At 38.6% G+C, this 21,381-nt stretch overlaps 2 protein-coding genes across 5 annotated transcripts in view; both read left to right on the forward strand.

Annotated features, from left to right (window-relative positions):
• LOC109043303 (uncharacterized) overlaps positions 1-8,032 on the forward strand; it is a 33,057-nt gene extending 25,025 nt beyond the window's left edge. For both annotated transcript variants that reach the window (XM_072297665.1, XM_072297666.1), the window contains exons 17-20: positions 94-1,738; positions 2,616-2,851; positions 4,403-4,572; positions 6,123-8,032. In XM_072297665.1, the coding sequence (XP_072153766.1) occupies positions 94-1,738; positions 2,616-2,851; positions 4,403-4,572; positions 6,123-6,212 (2,141 nt within the window). In that variant the 3' untranslated portion in view covers positions 6,213-8,032. The remainder of the gene's footprint in view (positions 1-93; positions 1,739-2,615; positions 2,852-4,402; positions 4,573-6,122) is intronic.
• Positions 8,033-10,577: 2,545 nt separating this feature from the next.
• The window catches only part of Cow (Proteoglycan Cow), a 190,331-nt gene continuing 179,527 nt past the window's right edge, over positions 10,578-21,381 (forward strand). For all 3 annotated transcript variants that reach the window (XM_019060483.2, XM_019060484.2, XM_072297667.1), the window contains exon 1: positions 10,578-10,838. In XM_019060483.2, coding sequence (XP_018916028.2) covers positions 10,743-10,838 — 96 coding nt within the window. In that variant the 5' untranslated portion in view covers positions 10,578-10,742. The remainder of the gene's footprint in view (positions 10,839-21,381) is intronic.

A 21,381-nucleotide genomic window follows, 5' to 3' on the forward strand; every position in this document is an offset into this window, starting at 1 on the left:
AATCATTTAAAATGAAGAAAGATTATTACTATCACGAAACATTCTGCCGGAACTAAACATTTTTTATGCTTATATATTATTTTATGATTTCAGCTGAAGGAGAAGTATCTGAAAGGGAAGAGAACAGTCAAAATTTCACTACTTCGAAGAAAAGTGATGAAAACTTTAGGCAAGCTGTTCAAGGCCAAGTTCATGAGCCAAGAACTCCCGTGGTATCCTGTGGTAGTAGTTCACAAAATGCTCAACCAAAATTATCAAATTCTGAAATCTCTCATGGTGCAATAAGTTCAGGGAAGGTTAGTGGTGACACAATCCCAGAGTCAAAAATCAAAACGCCGGTAAGCACCGTACAAACCAATATCAGTAGCCACCCGAGTGCCTCTGGCAACACAACACTCTCTCGATGTGATGCGAATGAACACCTGATTGCCAAAACTGAGTTAGAAAAAACTGGCAGTGCTTCATCTTCCGAGACGCTGAAGAAAGCTTCTATCCAACACGTAGGAGATTATTCCCTTACCCAAGTAAATGATGCTTTAACTGTTGCAGAAATTAATAGTGTAGACCCTTCAACTCCAGCAAAACTTGATAGGAAACTTCTGGAAGATACTGTGAAGCAAACTCTTATCGAAACCTTGAGTGAAAAACTAGTCACCAATCCTACCTCTCTCTTACCTCAAAGCATTGCCTCTGTTTCTGATGTAGAAATAAGCCACAAAAGTTCATCAAACAATGTTTCAAAGGTACCATCTGAAACTCCGAATGCACAGCCTTCAATTCTTGAAGATAAAAAAGCCTTCGAAGAAGCCATGCGACAAATTGCTAAGCGCCTTGTCGAAAATGTGCCTGAAAAAAGTAGTGGAAAGCCACCAGTTAATCATGTAAATCAAAATTCACCACCAGCCTCCAGCAAACCACCATCTTTTCTGCCTCCATCGGACAGTGTGAAGAACTCAAAGCCCCAATCTGAAACAAGGAATGCACTGCCTCCATGCATACCGAGTTTAAGCAAGATTGCTATTGAAAACTCTGTACAAAATACTAGAAAACGGGGAGCTGAAAAATTGCTGGAAGTATTTGAAACCAAACTGAAGAGCAACCCTGCAAATTTAAATCCTCCTCCATTACCGAGCAAAACACCATCTTCTGAGTATCACTCCAGTTCTTCAAGTATAAATAAGTTGGGTCAATTCGCACCTCCTAATCAGTTTGCGCCTCAATTTGCACCTCCCAATCAGTTTGCGCCTCAATTTGCACCTCCCAATCAGTTTGCGCCTCAATTTGCACCTCCCAATCAGTTTGCGCCTCAATTTGCACCTCCCAATCAGTTTGTGCCTCAATTCGCACCCCCTTCAATACCTTCGAATCAAAAAGATTTTGTTCCTCCTGTACAACAACTTGCAAATGTGATTCCCGCTGATCAATGTACTTTTGTATCAAAACCCACAACATCAGCGCAGAAAGTGCCACCTGTTGGGAAGGCTCCCCCGCATCAAACCCCTGTCAAACTGCCAACCTTCCCAGCAGAGAATGCCCATCATTCAACAAACCCAGTGCCAATGACACAACAAAAATGTGTGAGTAGTTCTGCAGTTAAGTCAAATGGAACTGTGAAGTCCTCCGTGAATGCTGCTTCGCAGAATGTTTCACAGACAGCAAGCAAGGCAAACCAACCGAAGAAGAAAACAGACACTAATTTACAACCACCTGGACCATCACGAGTTGAATCAAAGCTTTTGTAAGTGTATTTTATGTGAATTATTTTCTTTTATGTAGAATTTGCTTAAAAAAGATTCCCAAATTTTATGATTGTAATTTTGACTCTTACTAGGAGAAAGGAACCTGGTGCTGAAGAAGTCAAATTGTGATGACTGGAACTATTGCATGGAGGAATATTTTTCAAACATTTTGGCATGAATAAAGACTAAAAACGGTGCAACGATCCGACATCATGCCAATTCAAATTTGCAGATCAAAGGATATCGTTTTGAAAGAAAGTGATTTAAATTCTGTATTTGCTGTATTTCGGGTTTGAACTTGTCAGATTAAAATGCAGATTTACACCCATTATTGAAAACACACAATTAATTACCCTCCTATGATTCTGGCAACTTACTCCCTTGGATATTGTGTCATCTCTTTCACTTGGGAACGCATCCCAATTGCACTACTTCAGTATTTATTATTAACATTTGTATTTCTTTGGGAAAATGGTCACATTAATTTGTCTTGACATTTTTTGTTACACAGATTCTAAGATTCTCTGACAAATGCTTGCGATAGTTCTCCCATAAGAACATGAAATACTCACAAAAATACTGAAACAAAGCAGTCAAAGTGCTACAACTAGGGTGTTTTATGTCAAAAACTCAAGTATCAATTTTTCCATCCTACTTGTAAAAATAACTGCTGAAAAATTTCCCATGGTTAAATCGGTCAAATTTGCAGTCAGTCAAATTTGAATAAAAATACACAGCTTTATATCTGAAAAATTTATTTTTAAAGTAACAAATTTAGGAAAATCTATTGCTTTGCTTTTATGTATATTTGATTCTTGTGATATTTCTTTCATTTTCATTGAAATCACTGAATGATTTTGTCTTTTTTGGCTGCAGGTCCTCACTGAAAGACGGATGTTTCAAGAAATTAATGTTGAGTTTAAAACAGAAGTACCCCAAGAAATCTGATGTTGAATTAATTCTTTATTTGAAAAGTGCCAGAGAAATGAACGGAGAACAATTGACTGGAATGTCTTTCAATGAAATCATAGCACTCGTCGATTCTATGATAGAGACGCCCAATTTCAAGTTTCCAAAACTTTCGGGAAGCGGTTCTAATGGTGCTAAGCCAAGTAAGTTTTTTTAAAAAGTATTTTACTCTTAGGAGCAGGGCATGCTTGTTCAGTTAGGACTTTGAAACTTGTAAGTATGCGAGACTTATGAATCATATTGACAGATCTGTCTCTTGAATTTGTGAGAATATGAAAGGTTTTGAAAAAAGATTCAAGCGCAATGAATCTGTTGAACGCAAGAGATGAAGCCAAATGAATAGATTTTCTCAACGTAATGTCACTTGAAAATCGCACATTAAAATCGTTAGAAATTCACTCCGTAGCACACAATCTATGTAGTTAGCAACACGTTTTTCAATTTTACCACATCTGCGGGCAGTTATTCTTCATCGCCGGCAGTCAGGTTTACTGAGAAAGAGATGCAAAAAATCCAATCTAAATAAACAAATAATTTTGCAAAATTTTGAAAACTTCCCTTACGTAAGATTTCAACTGACTTAAAGCTTTTGTTGCTGCAAAAGAAAGGAAGAAAAAGCAGAAAAACGCTTGAAAACGAGTGAAATCATATCCGAGGAACATTTTGCGGAATCGTTTGTTTATTCAGGTAAGGTTTCTGTACTCCTCTGTTAATGTAAACCTGGTTAACAGTGACTGAGAAAAACTGCCTGTAGATGCACGGAACTGGAAAAAGCTTGTTACAAAATAAACAGATTGTTCGCTGAGGATTGGATTTCAGATTTGTTTGATGAGCCCATCATAATTCTTAAGAGATTTGACCTCTAGATAGTCTTTTTACTTGCATTTAACAGACCTATAGTTTTGGACAGGATGATGAATAGGGGTACATGCACAATTAGTAGAGTAATGTGCCCTGCGAGAGATAATTAAATCAAAATGATTGCAAAAACCATCCAAAGACTAGTTGAAAACCTGAAATATAGTTGTTAACTCTGTTGCAGAGACTTCCTCTACCCTCATATTTAGATTCAAAGCTGTATCCATTGGATTAAGTTAATTAGCGTTGTAACTCTCAACATTTTTTTCTTTGCTGCCTTTTTTTTTCCAAGTAGTCCTAAATTCATGACAGCATTTAAGCATCGAATTCTGCAAAAACCAGCCTGCCAACTTAAAAAAATCTAATTGATCCCATCCCCAGATAAGTTCTTTCTCGAATCTGCCATTGCAGGTAGACTCCTATTGCGTAAGGTGAACCTTCAGTTTTGTCACAATTCATTTGGGGTATGATCGATATGTTTCAAATCTTAATTACTATGTGGTTTTATATGGGAAAACCGACATTTCAGTCGTTAAATCAATAAAAAATGTTTGTACCGAAAATCATTCTCCAAAATTTTAAATTTAAGTTGGATAGGTTGCAAAATGCTCCAATTTGCAACCAATTTCAGTGTATCATTATTGATGATTAACTGGAAGTAGTATTTTTCATGGTATCCTTAGATTTTGGAAAATGAACGATAGATCAAGAGACTAAAATTTCGATTTCCCCCAAAATGACTCATCAAACGGCTTTGCAAACTGAGAAAAATTCTGCCTATTTTGAAATCCTCTCTTATTTGAATTTAATGTTTGATCAATGGACATTTGTTTCAGGTACTTCTGTGATGGGTTTAGAGAAGTTCGGTCAATCAGCCTGGGTAAAAAAGGAAGAAAGATTATCAAATTATTCAAATGAAGATTTAAAAGAGTGCGTTGTTTGCTGCTGTAAAATGGCAAGGAACACGACGACCACTTTGACTTGCAAACATGTCTTCCATACTCATGTAAGTACTGAAAGTCTCTGATTTAAGTCATTGTCAAGATTTTTCAAAACTCCAAAAAAATTATCCAGTATAGTGAAGCCTGAGTCGTCCAATTATTTATTACAAAAACTGTTGCCAGTTTTAAAAAATGCTGTATCATGTGGTTAAAATGCACAAAGAAAATCAGCAATAATGAAAAAAGTGGCAATAAAGCAGGAAAAACCGTGGTAGGTACATGATTGCTGGAAAATCGAGTACAAGATACCTAACTGAATTGTACCATGATTAGAATTTTAGGCAGGCTTTTAAGAGTAATACATTTAAGTCTCATCAAATAGCAGGGGTGCAGAAAATTATTTGTTTTCACATAATATGAGGCTGCCTTCTTACTGCTGTCCACATGAGACTGCTCGCTTCACAATTTTCTTTGCATCAAAGAGCATATTTTTGCAGCTTCCTTTGCAGAGTTGAATGTGCTTAGCAGTTTCCTTCTCAAAAAATAGGGCTGCCTTCAAATTTTTTCCCAATCTTCGAATGCCCTTGCATTCTTCTCGCCACCGGTTAATGAGCCGGTCGAGCATTCTCTGCACCCCTTTCAAGTACAACCAAATCGACAGTGAGACTGCGAGAACGATTATCCCGGTTTGCAATGTTACTGACTTCCTACTTCACTGCATTTTCTAGACGGGAAAGTAATCAATGTTATCTCATTTCTTGAAAACTTTCAAAATTTTTCTTCTCTATTTGGAGAATAATCTAAGGAACTTTCAAGCAATAGTGTTGGTTTGCCTTATCTCAATGAAGTAAAATTGGAGTGGAGTTTTCGTAACACCTTAAACAAGATACATGTTCCTGCAATTTCACCTCCTAAATAATCCACCTCACACTGGAATACAGAGGAAAAAGAGTTTTTAATAGGCTCCCAGATGAACTAAAGAGTAAAATAAAAAACAACCAGCCTCATCAGCACTTCTTAAAAAACCTGGGAAACATCTTACGGAAAACCCATTTTATGCTACGAAGGAGATTTTAGAGTAAGATCTTAAGGAAAAACATTTCATTGTGTGTAAAATTTGTAACTATATCATGAAAAACTCTGTATGGAACATTTTAATATGTTCACAAATTCTGTTCAATTTGTAGTGATGTATAATAATGTACTGTAGCTATGTGTAAATAGCTGAAATGTACTTATACTGACGTGTATTTTAGTCCCTCAAAGAAGAGGCTCCATGTAAAAATTTAAAAAAAATGAAAATAAATGATAATTGTAACAAGAGATTTACCATGCTGCTTTGTTGCAAAAAGATAAGAATTTCTTTCTGTAATGAAATATTTTGGAAAGTCGTTGGACAATTTTTTATTTTTAAATTTTTGATTTTTCTTTTTTATATTGAAACTCATTTGGGCTAAAATAACTTTATCAAAACTAAATTTCCCAAGAAATCTTGAAGTGACAGTGCTTACTTTTCTGACGGCACAGTTAAGAAATGGGGTCTAATATATGTACATTTCAGCATCATAAGCCCATATTGTAAAATACTAAACTATTTTGTTTGTTCTTCTTACAGTGCATACGCGAGTGGTTAAGAATTAAATGTGTCTGCCCCTTGTGTCAAGCTGTTTGTTTAATGCCAGACGAATACCCAAGTTTAAGATAAATCTCCAAGACTGCCGTCTCTTCAAATTCATCGATATTATCCCAGTGTCATTTTTAGATGTTTTGTTACTTGTTGAGAGTTCTTATTTTTTTACCAGTTTCTCTAATTATTTTTTTGTTAAGACTCGAGATTTGTAAATTTATCTCTGATTTTTCGTATGCAGGGATTAATTTTCTAGTTTTAGTTTTTATTTTTGTACAGATTTTTTTTTGTATTTTTATAAAGTTGCTCGTTATTTCTAAGGAAACAATTTTTTGTAAGATCTTCTTATGTACCTCAGTTGCCTTTTTTTATCCTTTTGTTACGTTAGTTTATTATTTTATAGTTAGCTTTACATCGTTTCTTCTTGATCTATTATGACTATTCTATTTTCATGGAGTTTCCATCGAATTAATTTGCTCAGTGGCCTCTATATTTTTGTTCCCGGTCTAAAATTAAGTCGGCATATCTGTATCGTAAGATTCGAATCTGTCCCTTTTGATTTAATGTATGTACTTCAAAAATTTCTTCAAAGGGCGGATCCCTTTTTTTCAATTATCGAGAAATATTTTGTCAAAGTTCGTCCTTGCTATAACCAAGTATGATCATCTCTTTTTAAGAAGTAAATCTCCATGCTCGTTTATAACTTAAGTATCTATCTCCTGTATTTTTTCGATTCGCTTCTTTTACCACAAAATTTTCACATTCACATATTCAGCTGGTTCTTAAAATTGCTTGGTTTTGATTCAACTAGTTTCGCATTTTCTGAAGAATCTCCTGATGTAACCAGTCAGTTTTCGTTGAGTTTTTCCTGCACTTGGAGTTATTTTCAAGCAGGAAAATGAAATATACTAGTAGAAACTGTGATCGTTTTTCATAACTCAATGTAAAACCACCTTAATTTCTAGCTTAATTGTCCATCCCTGCAAGGAGAAGATTTTTGCACAAAATGTACTATAACGGAGTGTAAATCTTCAGCTTTGCTAAATTCAAACCTAATGAGAATCATGTATGCCGTCTTGTAACGTCTTTTTCTGTGTATCGTGTATCTCATTGTGTAAAGTACTTAAAGCACAGAAATCCTTGTTTATTGAAGAGAAGATACTTCAGCTGGAGGACTAGTTTCAGTTACCCCTATTAAAAGTAGAACTTGTCATTAATTTATCCTAGTATATCTGTAAAAATGTAACCAAATTTTTGTATTATTTTTGAACGAAACGTTCTAATTGAGCTAGTCAATACTTTGACTCATCATCACAAACCCTCCACTAATAATTTGACCGTAAAAATCAGGGTATTACTGCAGATGATCGAATAACTTATTGCCTCATTATTAGGACAAATTATAACTAACTCTTCAATTTCTACAATTTTTCAAAGTAGCAGCTGTTGAATAACCTTAACTCAAGGATCCTCCCTCTTAAAAACCATCCTGATGACAGAGTTGAAAAATCGTGATAACCAGATCGGAAGGCCTCATAATTGGTGGAGATGCTGTTCCTGACATTTGTTATGACAAAAAAAGCTGCAGGCAAAAAAATATCTTTACGATTAGGTAAGAATGGAAGCTTTTCATTCCATAGGTAGTGATTCATCGTTACCTGTTGAAATAGCCATGTTTTTTTTCTGATCCAGTTGTTTAAGTGCCTGCCATGTTCAAAAATTTCTCTGAATTTATGTCTGTGCCCAGTTACATTTTGCAGATGAATTAGGGTTAGTGATCATTTTTTTAATTGTTCCAGACCTGCATTTTTATTGTATTTTAATTAATTGGATACTTTTATAATACCTCAACAATTTTGGAAGCATAAATGTCTCAGTAAAGAAAGTTTCTACAGAAATTTATTCTCTTTGTTTTGAACACTTGACCCTATTTTTTCAACTCAACTCACAGGTGTTCAGCTTCTTTTCATGTGGTATTCGTGACATCAAGCAAGACAGATAGAATCGAATGAAACCCAGGAGAAAATCTGTATCTTATGTCATATTCGAATTTTCTACCAACTTTTCTTGCAGTTTTGATAAAAGTCCAAGTATAATGCAGAATTCTTAGTCCATCTTCTAAAGCATGTTACTTCACCTTGATAAGGCTGAATTTCACTAGAAGCTTTTGAATGCAGTCTTATAAATTTCTGTCACTAGTAAATAGGGATAAATGGTGTGCAGGGAAGAAATTCGCTGCCATACGATCTGACTTTTCTTACTTACGATTAAGGGTGAAAATTTTTTCAAAGTTTGAATAAGTACCTACTTAAAGGAATGCTCCAAAAAATCCCACTACTTATTCTATTCTTTGATCGATTTCAGAGTGTTTCCAAAATTGCAACGTTTCCAAACTTCCTATTATTTTTTTTTTCTAACTATTCAAAAAACTCATATCATTTAATTCTTTAGTGAAGAATCTTCTATATGAGTGATACATTTTAAGTATAACCAAACTGTCTCTCAGTTCCTTTTATACAAAAATAAAACAGTAGTGGAGATTCGTGACGTTACTTCCCATCGGTATATCGCCACCCTCCGCCCAAAATATCACAAGCGCCATGCGACGTTTAAAAATTTCCGCTGTTATTTTATTTCCTTACAGAGATATTTTTGGTTGAATCTGTTTGAAAATTTCACCGAATTTTGTCGGCAGCTCAAAGAAAATTCAGTGAAATTTTTTGGACAGCTTCGTTGAACAATTTCTCTTCAAAAAAATATAATGGCGGCGGAAATTTTTAAACGTTGCATGGCGCTTGTGATATGTTGGCCGGATGGGGACGATTTGAGTTGTTGGTGGAGGGGGGGGGGGGGTGTTGAAGCTTTTCAATAAGCTGTTAGCCCCCGTAATGATAACGGAGATGTAGAAATATCGAATCCTGCCGTAGGTCAGGGATGTCAATCATCCCTCTCAGTTCGCGCTCCCTAGGTGTAGGTAAGAAAGGGAGGAGAGGAAGAACACTTACTTCCGATAGTAATTTGCCTCATTGTAAGTGCAGGCGCAGGGCTTATAAAAAATTGCGCCGGAACGATTATTATATCAGCAGCTATGATCTGCCTTTGAATGGGAGAATCCCGAGACCGCATCTGAAAATCATCGCTGCAGAATTTGTAATCAGTGCTCAGTGCTACCATGGACCATGGTGCTACATACTTATCACAGATTAGTCCAGATCGCTAACATCGGCGGAGGAGCGTGAGTAGTTTTGTGAGCGCCATTGGCGGGAAAATCCATGGGCATTTAAAACTAGGAACCAAAACTGAAATTTTGGCTATTTTCAGCAGATTTTCGGCGGGAGAAATACTTCTTTTTCAGATTTTTGTGGGATGAAACGTTCCGAAGAATTCAAGAATTAGTTTCTCAGTAGAATTTATGTGGTTCAATATTTCCAGATTAAATAATTAAGGTGGAAATAAATAAAGAAGGAGAATTAATTAAAATACGAGTAAACAAGGCTAAAAATTATTGAAACACTAAAAGGTAAGACGTTTCGAGCTGCTTCCAGCTCATTTTCAGCTGCAAAAACACATAAAAACAAGTAAAAAATTGAGTGGCGACCTGACCTCAGCCGTTATCACGTAACCACTCATAATAACGGCTGGGGTCAGGTCGCCACTCAATTTTTTACTTGTTTTTGCAGCTGAAAATGAGCTGGTAGCAGCTCGAAACGTCCTGCCTTTAAGTGTTTCAATAATTTTTAGCCTTGTTTACCCGTATTTTAATTAATTCTCCTTCTTTATTCGTATAATCGGGCTATGTTTTTGTGCTTTATCGGTGGAAATAAACAAATCAGAGTTCATCAGTATACTGAGTAGATAACATTATTGAAAAAATTTGCAGATTATAATATATCATATTTTTGAAGTTTAAAGCCTTAGAAACCGAAAATTAAAGCAAAATCCTGCCAAAATGAGACTTTTGGTTCCTAGTTTTGAATTCCCGCCAGGCCCCCATGAGAGCAGTTAATTGCTACCAACTGTTGTAAGAATATTGGAACAGAATACTTAGCATAACAGTACTTGATAAAATCTTATTTGATCAAAAACCATTATTACACATTACTATTTATACTTTTTTCAAGCTTTATAATCAGATTCAATAGGAAATTTCTCTCGATCTGGTCAAGTTCTTTCACTACTGGTAGTGCCATCAATTTTCTAAAGTTGCCTAACCTGTAGCAAAAATTACTCCGCTTCTGAAGCATTGCTAGATTGGATGTTAGCGATCTGGACTAATCTGTGATACTTATTCTCTAGCGTCCTATCGATTTTCAAGCGACCACTCCAGCGCTTTTTAGTGGAGCGGGAAGTGTCGCGCTCTAGCGTCAGGACACGGTATCAACCGATGGCCAATCAGAAAATTCCAATAATCGTATCTTCACCTCCTTCTTGCATGAAGAAAGAGGTTCAGTCGTTCTTCCAGTAGTCTTCTCCTTGATCGTATCAGTTTGTCTGTGGTGGACGACTTTGACAAGTCGAGTCGGAAAGGGCTAACTCGGGCTGTCGAAAGTTCTAAAAGCTGTGTTATTGTTTTATTACTTCATGAGGTGCTCGTAACGTCCAGCAGTGATGAAATTGTTGTGTTGTGTTATTTTGACTGTGTTCGTCGTGACCAGCGCCAAGAGGCCAAGAAAATTCGAAGGGGACTTCGAATTCGCTGAAGAGGTATGATAATGCTTGTCACTTATTGATTCATCTACACCTTTTCACTGGTTTATTCAGCAGTCGTTTATGCTGTGTGACACATTTTCAGTCTCTTGGTTTTCTGACTGCAACTCAGCCTCTGAGTCTTTAGTTTTATCAATAGTCGTCTCATTATCACTTGGTTGGATTATTGTGTATGGGTCTTTATTTACAAAATAAAGGTTTATCACTCAGCATTTTAACTATGTATGCAGCTCTCACTGCTCGCAACTTCCTCTGCCAGCGAACTTCCCATCTTTGGCTCTGATATTCACGACACCTATTTGCATTATGCAGCCTGACAATGAGTAAGATTGATTGGGATTTTCACAGATATTTTACTCTTCCAACGTGTGGATGAAATTTAGTAAAGACCCATCATGGGGGCGGCCACAGTGATAGGTACTTAAATTACCTTCATAAACAACAGTGAGCAAGAAGTTTGATATTTTAAGAGGAGCCCAGAGCTGCCACCCTTCAAGCAAGTTTTTTTCTAGCAGACACAAGTTGTAAGTAGGTACAGTGGTACAGGGCAGTATATACTTATGTAGCCTCCGCAAGTACGCATTGCATAGTTCTAATTCTAATCCACAAGAATAGCAATGTGCAAGTAGACGCAGCGAGCATCAACTGAGGCTTGTTCTGTATTATTAACAAATCTCAATTTTTGGGTAGATTTGTATTAATTTTCTGAAAATATGACATAATAAAGCATAAAAATACTTAAACTTGCGACTCATGGTCGGACACTGGAAACATATTAGGCTCCAACGCACCCCATCAACTTTGGAAAATCATTTCTCCGCCCCAAATTTTTTTCCATGGATAAACTTCGGCTTGTTTTAAAGGCTAGACAATTTTCCCTCTTTTAAAAGTATAGTTATGTTACCTTCTTTTTGGTCCTTGTAACCCATAAAGCTCTAAATGTAAAAAATTTAAAAGTTGAGCGTTAATCTTGCAACAATGCATAAAAGTTTCGAAATGGACGTATTTCGTACACAGGTATTAGCTTTAGACTGATGGCTTCCTCTAAATTTTGAGACCAGCTAATCTCTCTACACTAATTTAAATCACACACGACATATGCCAGTTTAAATTTTGAGCCTTTTGACACCCCCCCCCCCCCCCCCCAAATCATCTGATTCGATAATTGTCAGTGTTTTGGACTACGCAAGTGATCCTCTATCACCCCTGAAAGCATGTCGAAGATCAGGCCGAGGTTGGAAATAGCCGATTTTGGATAAAAGACCCTTAAGTATATCCCAGAAAAGGAAAAATCAATCCCAGGACTTGTACCAAAGTCAAATGGTGGCAGAAGTGATGATTTTAAAAAGTGAGCTTCGGCTTACTGTGCTACAAGGAGGATAAAAAGAAAGAGAGAAAGAAAGAAAAAAGAATCGTATTGCTACAACTGTTGCCGACGATTTGATCGATTATGAATAAAAAATCTTCCATAGTAAATTCTCTTTCCATCCATCTTGTCATATAAATTCGCGTGCCGTCATCGATGCGAAGGCGAAATTCCGCGCATTTTGAGATTATTTTCGCCGCGAAATCCCTATTTTTTTGGTAATTTTACTCGGGTGATTCAAATCCAATCCCTTCGTCTTCCTTGTTTTCCCTGGTCCCTTAGAACCCTGGATGAGCCCCGCTCGCATTGCAGAGCGGTACGAGCCTTTTTAATTATCGACAAATCACGATAAGTCGGATATACGATCATAAATAAACAGATATTCCATACATATACAAAAAATACAAGAAGGACCAACGACCAAAACAGCGGGAAACAATGCTAAAATCACATTCAATAATAGGAGGACGTCTCAGCCGGCCTGACTATCAGGGTATCTATCAGTCCCCAAATGTCCCCTATTATCCCCGATTTTGGAAGGGTGTCCCCGATATCCCCGAAGGTCCCCCAAAAAATAACAAAAATCGTCCTCAACACCTGCTTCTTCAAATTTTCCCGCCAGCCGTGGCGGCGCAGTAGGTATAACCAGGAATAAAGAAACTGAAATGTTGCTCGGTTTTTAATATGTTTTCATCGGTTCAACATGACTTGTATAATTAGTCGTATAAAATACGCCGTTTAACGCTGTAACTAAGTATCTCCCTTTCTCTTACTATATCGGGAAAAAAATTCCCCGATTTTCTTGAAGAAATGCCATTGAAAGTCCCCGAAAGTCCCCAATTTTGGTTTCTTTTAAATTACTTAGTAGACACCCTGATTTGTTAGAGAGACGCACATTTTTACTGGTTACTCAACGTAAAACTCGGAGGAGAGCGAGGTGGAAGGAACCAAGGGTGTCACTACCGCGGTGGATGCCGTCATACAGCGAATTTTTCAAAGCGCGATGTCTCGGTGAAAATCGAACGCAGAGAGTTGTTGTTTGGCAAATTTTATTATTCCTAGCTGATCCACGAGACTCGAGCATGAAAACACGATTTTAAGACCAGCGCAACTGACCCATCGGATATTTTTCATCTCCGAGTTTCGCACAACAATATTTCTCAGGCTTCCGAACAGCGTCGGAACACGTGAAAAAGTTTCTGGCGCGGAGAAGTATCTATTTTATCCGAGGAAAGCCATGAAGAACATTCACGAGCGCAGAATGGAGTCAAGTTTGCAGACGCGAGGCGCGCGGCGCGGCGGTGGGGGTGGAACCCTGGAACCGAGATTAGCTTCGAAATGTTCGACTTCAATTTTCCTGCTGACACAGCGCCGAGTTAACAAATGGGATAACATAAAAACGAAGGCTTTGTGCGCGTACTCCGGGGATGGTCGGACGAAAATATCCGCCTGGAAGTTGCAGCCAACTTTCGAGCCGGAGCCTTCCTTTCTGAAAGGGCCCAAGCAGCGCAAGTTCCAAAGCCCCCAAAGTCGCAGCCAACGGGAGGAACCGAGCTTGGGAATTTTTGAAACTTAACCGACTCCGCGCGGGGGATGAAAACGCTCGAGTGGACGTATTTTTATCAAACGGAACTATGTGCATTAAGACATGAGCCCTGAGACCCATAAGCACACATGCATAATAGGGCTCACGTCATAATGCACATAGTTCCGTTCGACAGAAATACGTCCGAATGGACGTCGTCGAGGGGAGGAAGCCGAAGCCTGTCTAGATTTCGGCGTAAACTTCGGTTTTAGTGAACTCTCATGGGGCTCGCGGCTTTTGTTGAAGTATGGATGATCGCTCAACGCTGTCCACATCAAATTCCCGCGCTCGTGAGATGTTGTGATAGGTATCAGTGTGTCTACTGGTCCGGAAGTAGTACGGATTTTTAAGGGTGGTCTGGAAGTGCCGAAAAAGTCCAGAAATTCCGCGAGAAGGGCCGGAATTTTTTCCTTCCTATCGCGTGTTTTTTTAATAAAGCCCGGAAAGTGTACAACCCTCTGAGCGTTGATTCCTAGAATAGTATTTGCCTGCGAGATCGCGATGGGACAGTCAGTTTATCTTCAAGCCACCATTGAAATTTTGTAGCCACGTCATTTTTGCCCCCATTCGAGCGAGAAATCCAAAATTTCGAAATTTTTCGAATGTCGTACTGAAAAAGTATTACATTTTTCTGTTGAGGAGGTACTGAATGTAATGGAAATGTACAGAAAAATTATCGATTTTTGACCAGACTGTTTTAGTAGACACCCTAGGTATTGAATATCGGAAACCAGATGAGTTGGTCGTATGACCAACTACTTTTCAAAAATTAGAGGTTGTTCTACAATTTAGAACCTTAAAATCCACAGGGAAACCGGAGCATCGTGACATCACTCTGATGTCATAATGATATCCACTGTGTTTCATAAATCAGCGTGATGTCAGAATGGTCAGAAGACGTCAGAGTGATAACAGAGTAACATCATAATGATTATTGTTCCTTAAATCATAGTGATTTCTCAATGACGAGGTCATTATGTTCCACTTCTATCAGGACAAGTTGAACGGACGATGACGTAATCCGTATTTTTATAAGAAAGATGCGATCTCCTATATCGGTGAGATCTGATACTAAATGAGCACTGCTGAGCTAATAAGTGTATTTTCCGAAGGAAACACACTATTTCATGTTGACTCCTGGATGCAACTATTCGGGCTCCATGGATGTCCGGGTTGCATATGCACGGAATTGAAGGCGTTTTGACTGTCCACCCAGGCACTCTCCACATCTCCTGCTGTGCGGCGTCAACGACGCGCTTTACTGCCATGATCCAAAGTGGCAGAGCGCTTTTAATTCCTCGTTTATACCACAAAGATACCTCTTAGGCATGACTAGCTGGTTGCATTCAGGCGCAGGATGTGGGTACTTTTGTGCTTCAGTTTTGATATTGCGATGTGCTGCGAATGATTTGTAAAGCAACTATTCACGCCTTAGAGATGTCTTCGAAGCACATTAAACGAAAAATTGAAGGCACTCTTATCATTTCAGATCCTCGTAGTAAAGCCCGCTGCACAATGAAACGAGCTTTTCGAACAGGTTCGACATGAAATTTTTTATGTTAATTTCTTCCCATTGTAAATTGCATGGGATCTGCTTGAAGGAAATTTCACGAGAAAATCTGTGAAATCACTCATGTAACCTCAACGTTCCGTATTGACATCGATATGAGCTTTTAATTTTTCCACACTCCTCCCATCGACTCGCCCCGCTCATTATGAGGGCGGTTGGTGAGGCGGTTAGTGTCTGAAGTCAAAACGCCTTCGGTTTCGTGCGTATGCAATACGGACATCCTTGGAGCCCGTATAGTTGCATCCAGGCGTTAAATTGAAATTCGTTCAGTATCCGTCGCTTGCGACACTACATGAAGATTTGATCGTTTGTCTGACACCTTAACTTAATTCCAGCGTTGCCTGTTGTGCCGATGAAGTAAACCATGACTGATTTCTATCGCGACATTGTCAAATTTCCGGTCAATGTATTACTTGAATGTATTACGACGTTGCCGGCTCTGAAATCGCAAAAATTAGGTCTCTGAACATGATATTGTAGAGTTTTCCTTAAACTACTTCAATGGGTTGTCCTTTGGTCCTTTATTTCTTTCCTTTAGGAAATTAATTGTGACGCTCAAGCGCGAAATTAATTTTTTAAGAACAATCCTGATGAATTGCACGGAATGTGGAACGAAAGCAATGACTATTCGTCCTCGGAAAAATGATCTGCAACAGGAAATCTATAGCATCACAAGCCTAGATACGTGCAGACGTACAGGTATATGATTCCGAGGTGCAATGATGAAACCATAGCACAATAAAGTCGAGTATTTTCGAAAAATATATTATATTTCGCTCTTTTCCTCCTGGAAGCTAGGTAGCAGAAAATTCGAGAGGCTGCGCTCCAATGAGGATGGATCCAATGGATCGTATTCGACAGTGGTTCGATGTATCGTCTGGTTCAAAACAACACAACCTCAGACCGAAATTGTAGGATATTTGTCAGAAAACCTGAAAATGAGAAATTTCCTAGCAATTTTACTTCCCTTGGCCAATAAGTACTCACACGAATCAAAAATCCATCACTGAAAACCCGTTCCCTCAGATTATTCGATTGACTTTTGAGGCTATGTTTATGTTTTGAACCAATCGATATCGATATGATTTCACCCGTTTGATGTATCGAATACGATCATTTAGACCCGAAACGCATCTGCAGTTGCCCTCCTGAATGGTCGTTCCTAGTGATGCGCGCCAAACAGCGTATCTCTTTGAGGGAAAATTGGACTGCATTTTGCAATTTGGAACTATAAATTCTAGCCCAGTTTAAAAACAACGTATGTGCCATTGGTTTCCCTATGCGCATAAGTGCTCTTCCAGAGGAGCCAGAATTTATAGTTCCAAATTGCATAATGCAGTCTAATTGTGCTCATGTTAGCTTTTTCCGTCTGTATTGAGATTTTCAGCTTTACGCTGATTTTAACGCACGTTGGCTAGACAATTTTAACTTGCTGTCTTGCGACTCGTGCATCTACTACAATCAGTTTATTTGGCGAGTCTCTGATGATTCCGAAGAATCATTTCCGACAGAAAAAGTCGCCAAGTTCGAAGAAATGAAAGCAGAATTCGGCTACGAAAAAAGCGTCGCATTCGATACAGAATTAGAGAGGTGGATTACTGTAGCGTGCATTTTTCCCGCCAAATGGTGCAGAATTAACCCGTTTAGGCCGGACGTTGTTATCTCATTTCATTATTTTTTCCACCTCAAGGGTCCTTTCCGCTGATGCCATCACATTTATTTGGTGAGTAGCCAACAGAAGGGGATAGTTTCACGTTGAATCCCTCGTCGGCGATACCTTTCTAATAGATCGTATTCGATACATCGAACAGGTGAGATTGTGTCGATATTGATTGGTTCAACTCAACATGTATACATAGCCTCAAATTTCAATAGATCGTATTCGATACATCAAACGGGTGAGATCATGTGAGATTGTATCGATATCGATTGGTTCAAAACATAAACATAGCCTCAAAAGTTAATTCAGAAATGTGAGAGAACGGATCTTTTGAAACAGATTTTTTATTCTTTTGAGTACCAAATGCCAATGAAAAGTGAAATTGTCAGGAAATGTCTCATTTTCAGCTTTTCCAATTAAAATCCTTAAAGTTTGGTTTGAGGTTATGTTCTATTGTTTTGAACCAAACGATACATCGAACCGTTATCGAATACGGTCTATTGAGTAATTTGAGGAAACAGGTTTACTGTGATGGATTATGATGGATTTTTGATCTTATGAGTTCAAAATGGCGATGGAAAGTGACAGTTAGGACTTTTCTCATTTTCAGCTTTTGCAACATTAGTCCCAAAATTTTTGTTTGAGGTTATTATGTACTATTGTCTTGAACAAAACGATACATCGAACCACCGTCGAGCACGATCCACACGGCGGGAAGGTGACGCTGCCAAGCGGGCAGGAGGCCGGAAAACAAATTGATGTTAACTCGAGTTGAAGTTAATTAAGGGGTAGCGAGCGGAAGGTTTATCGGGCACTATTTATAAGGAAACCTATTAGAGACCCCATCCCCTTTCCTTCGTTTCTCCTGAATGCTAATCGGACTCAAATACGCGATGAGGGGTCGCAGGGGGGAGGGAGGGGGCGGTGACTCGGGAACCCGAAACCCCCGGGCCACGGCCCCGAGTATTAATTGCATTAAAATATCCTCTCTTCTGTAGCCCCGGGTCCTTGGGCCGGCTAATTCGGATCCTGGAAATTCGAAGCCGGCCGCCGCGAATAATCTGATACCCGAGAGTCGCGGTCGGTTTCGGGGTTTTTGTCCCTTTTAGGTTAGAATTCGCCCTCGCAAATTGCTTTAATTAGCACCGTCGAGGCTAATGCACCTGATCGTATCCTTGGTCATCCTCAGGAGTGTAAAAAATGCCCCATATCACCATTCGCGAATCCCAGCTAGTGTTCGAAACTCACCTTAGAATTTCAGGAGCAATGTGGCCCGTCAAGCTCAATTTTTAGGGGCCATTGAAGATTTTTTAGGGGCCCAATTGACTTTTTCCCTATATATCATGGCGCATTTTGTGAAAAGTCAAACGCAAGATGTTTAAGTCATACAGAACCAGTAGCTGTAACTTGTAACTTTCGAAAAATCACCTTACAGAAAGTTTAGGATTTTTTTTTTTTGGGGGGGGGGCACTTTTTAGGGGCCATGTTAGCGCAGAGCCACCATTTTTTAGGCGCCATGACCGATTTTTTAGGCGCATTTGGCGCCTGTGAGTTTCGAACACTGATCGCAGCAAACTTTAAGCGTGAGTTCGCCTTCAGTTTTCCTACATAGGCAACTTACATACCGGTGAGCGCGAGCAGTTATCTATTCGAAAACCACACACATTTATATTGCTCTATAAATTCGATTCAACCGGTGAACGATGTTGTTAATCTATTTACAGGAATCTGGGATCTTTCACTTTTCTTCGGCTTCAGTAGCTTTTCATTCCCGATGAAAGTCACGAGTTTGTCCCAATCGTAGTGTTTTTTTTTTTTTTTTTTTTTTTTTTTTTTTTCATTGCATCTCATGCAGGGTGTCTAGCATCAGGATTTTCCCGATTCTCATGATTTAAGGTCAATCAGGATTTAATCCCAATTTCATCAGGATTCAAGGAAAAATCGGTCGTGAAATCAGGATTTGAGAAAAGTCGGCCGTCCGCTTATTTCCCGTCAATTATCCGTTATCCGTCCGTTAATTTTTCTCCGCAAAAAATCAGGATTTGATCAGGATTCGCAAAAATTATGAAATCAGGATTTAGCAGTCAAAAATCAGGATTTTTCAAAATGAAAAAAAAAAAAAAAAAAAAACTAGACACCCTGTTATAGCGGTGTGGTAGGACCGAAAGAATTTTTGTTTTAAGTGGGATTTTGTCTTAACCTCTTAACCGTAGCTTGACCTAGCGAAATTTTACTGTAAAATACTCTGCACGAATGAGCCAGACTTTCATTACACACAGCTCTTTTGAAGTAGGTTGCTCGGGAATGTCTTTTGTTAATATCTTACGTCTTTCGCTCCGCGAGTTGCATCGAACATTTTTTCGGCTTAACAAAATACGGAATCTCGGGGATTACAATCCATGGATTTAAAAGGATGAAAGGAAAAACTTGCGCAGGAATTTTAAAACGATCTGTGAAATTATCTCTTGGTTTTGATAACCGCTCTAACTTCGTAAGCGCTGAATTATCTGAACAATTCAAGAGAAAATATTCATGCCTCTCATGAAAAATGAACAATTAATTGGAGGAAATTTTGAAACTCTCGAATGTTCATACGGCATTTTTCCTTAGCATGACAAAATTATAAAGATCGATACTTGACATTTTCCCGGATACTATAGGTTTTTCCAACTCTAAGCGTTTCTGTAAAGACCCCTGCATTTCCTCTACTTGCGGCTGCTCAAAATAACAGATAGATAACAGTGGCGCGGCCGGCTTTGCGATATATCGATTGATCTGCCATTTAAACCTATGGAAAGGGATCGATAAACAGGGTGTTTGCGACGAACACCTTATCAATCGATTCTTTACCATAGCTACAAACGAGGAAATATCGATAATCGATCATTCACGCCGTGCCACTGATAGGTAAAGTTTTAAGTTACGAAATACTGATAACAGTCGACTGCAGGCTCAGCAGTTTCCATACTTTCTCTCTAAAGGAGCTCTAAGTTCTGGACACCATCACAATGGTCATCGGCCTGTCTTGAAAACTGATACATGGAGGAAGATGAGGACCCGCGCGGGGTGATGGATCTTGTTGTAATCTGCCCTGCTAAACAAGAACGCCGTATGAGTATTCAAATGTTGCCAAATTTCCTATCAGAAAATAACGATTTTTAAAGAAAGTCATGAATATTTTTCTTTGAAATTTTTAGACCTTTCAGATCAAATTACGAACGAAATTTTCTGAAAAATCGGAAGAGCAACATCCACAAATTCCCATGAAAATTCGTGAATTGTCGAAGGAAATTTGGCAACGCCTGATGTCTCACATGGCGTTTTTCGTTAGCGCGGGAGTATTCATCCGTGCTAAGGAAGAACGTCGCACGGACATTCGAGAGTTGCCAAATTTCCTGTAATAAAACGTGTATTTTTGACGAAATTCATGCATATTTTTTCTTAAAATTTTTTAGATTAAATTGCGCAGAAAATTGTCTGAACATTCCACTGAGAAAAAAAAAACACATTGGATCTGGAGTCCAGACTCTTAAAAACATCGACAAGAAAAAATACTCTTGATTCAATCAGATTTAAGCTTAAATCAGGAATCAAGCCTCTTAATTTGAGCGGATTTCCTGTTGATTTAAGCCTAAATCTGATTGAATCAAGAGTCCTTTGTCTTGTCCATGTTTTCAAGAGTCTGGACTCTAGATCCAATGTGTTTTTTTTCCAGTGTTTGGAAAAAAACATTGAAAATTTGTTCAGTGAATTCGGTTTTTAGAAAAGAAAATGTGGGAAGGCCTGATGTCTCCTACGGTGTTTTCCTTAAGACGGGAGTACCTGTCATGCTAAGGAAGAACGTCGCATGAACATTCGAGAGTCGCCAAATTTCCTTCAATAAAATGCTCATTTTGAGGAAAGTTATGAATATTTTTACTTTAAATTTTCAGAATCTTTAGATGAAATCGCGAACAAAATTATCTGCAAAATTGGGAGGAAAATATTCATAAGTTGACCAAGAAATTTGCGTTTAATTATGGGAAATTTGGCAGCGCCTGAAGGTTCATACGGCGTTTTTCCTTCGACGGGAGTATTGGTATCCGAGGGCAAGAGGCTGCGAGGGAGGGAGATCAGTGGCGTGGCGTGAATTGCGATATATCGATTGTTATGCCATTTAAACCTATGGAAAAAGATCGATTGTCAGGGCGTTTGCAGCGAACACCTTAGTAATCGATTCTTTACTATAGCTTCAAACGGCGATATATCGATAATCGATCCTTCACGCCACGCCACTGAGGGAGATGGCGAGTTTGCTGGGCTTGGCGCTTGGTGTGTGAGCGGCTGTCTGCTCTTGGAGTTTTACGCTTTGAGCTGTGA

This window comes from Bemisia tabaci, chromosome 3 (genome assembly GCF_918797505.1).
Source record: "Bemisia tabaci chromosome 3, PGI_BMITA_v3".
NCBI lineage: Eukaryota > Metazoa > Arthropoda > Insecta > Hemiptera > Aleyrodidae > Bemisia > Bemisia tabaci.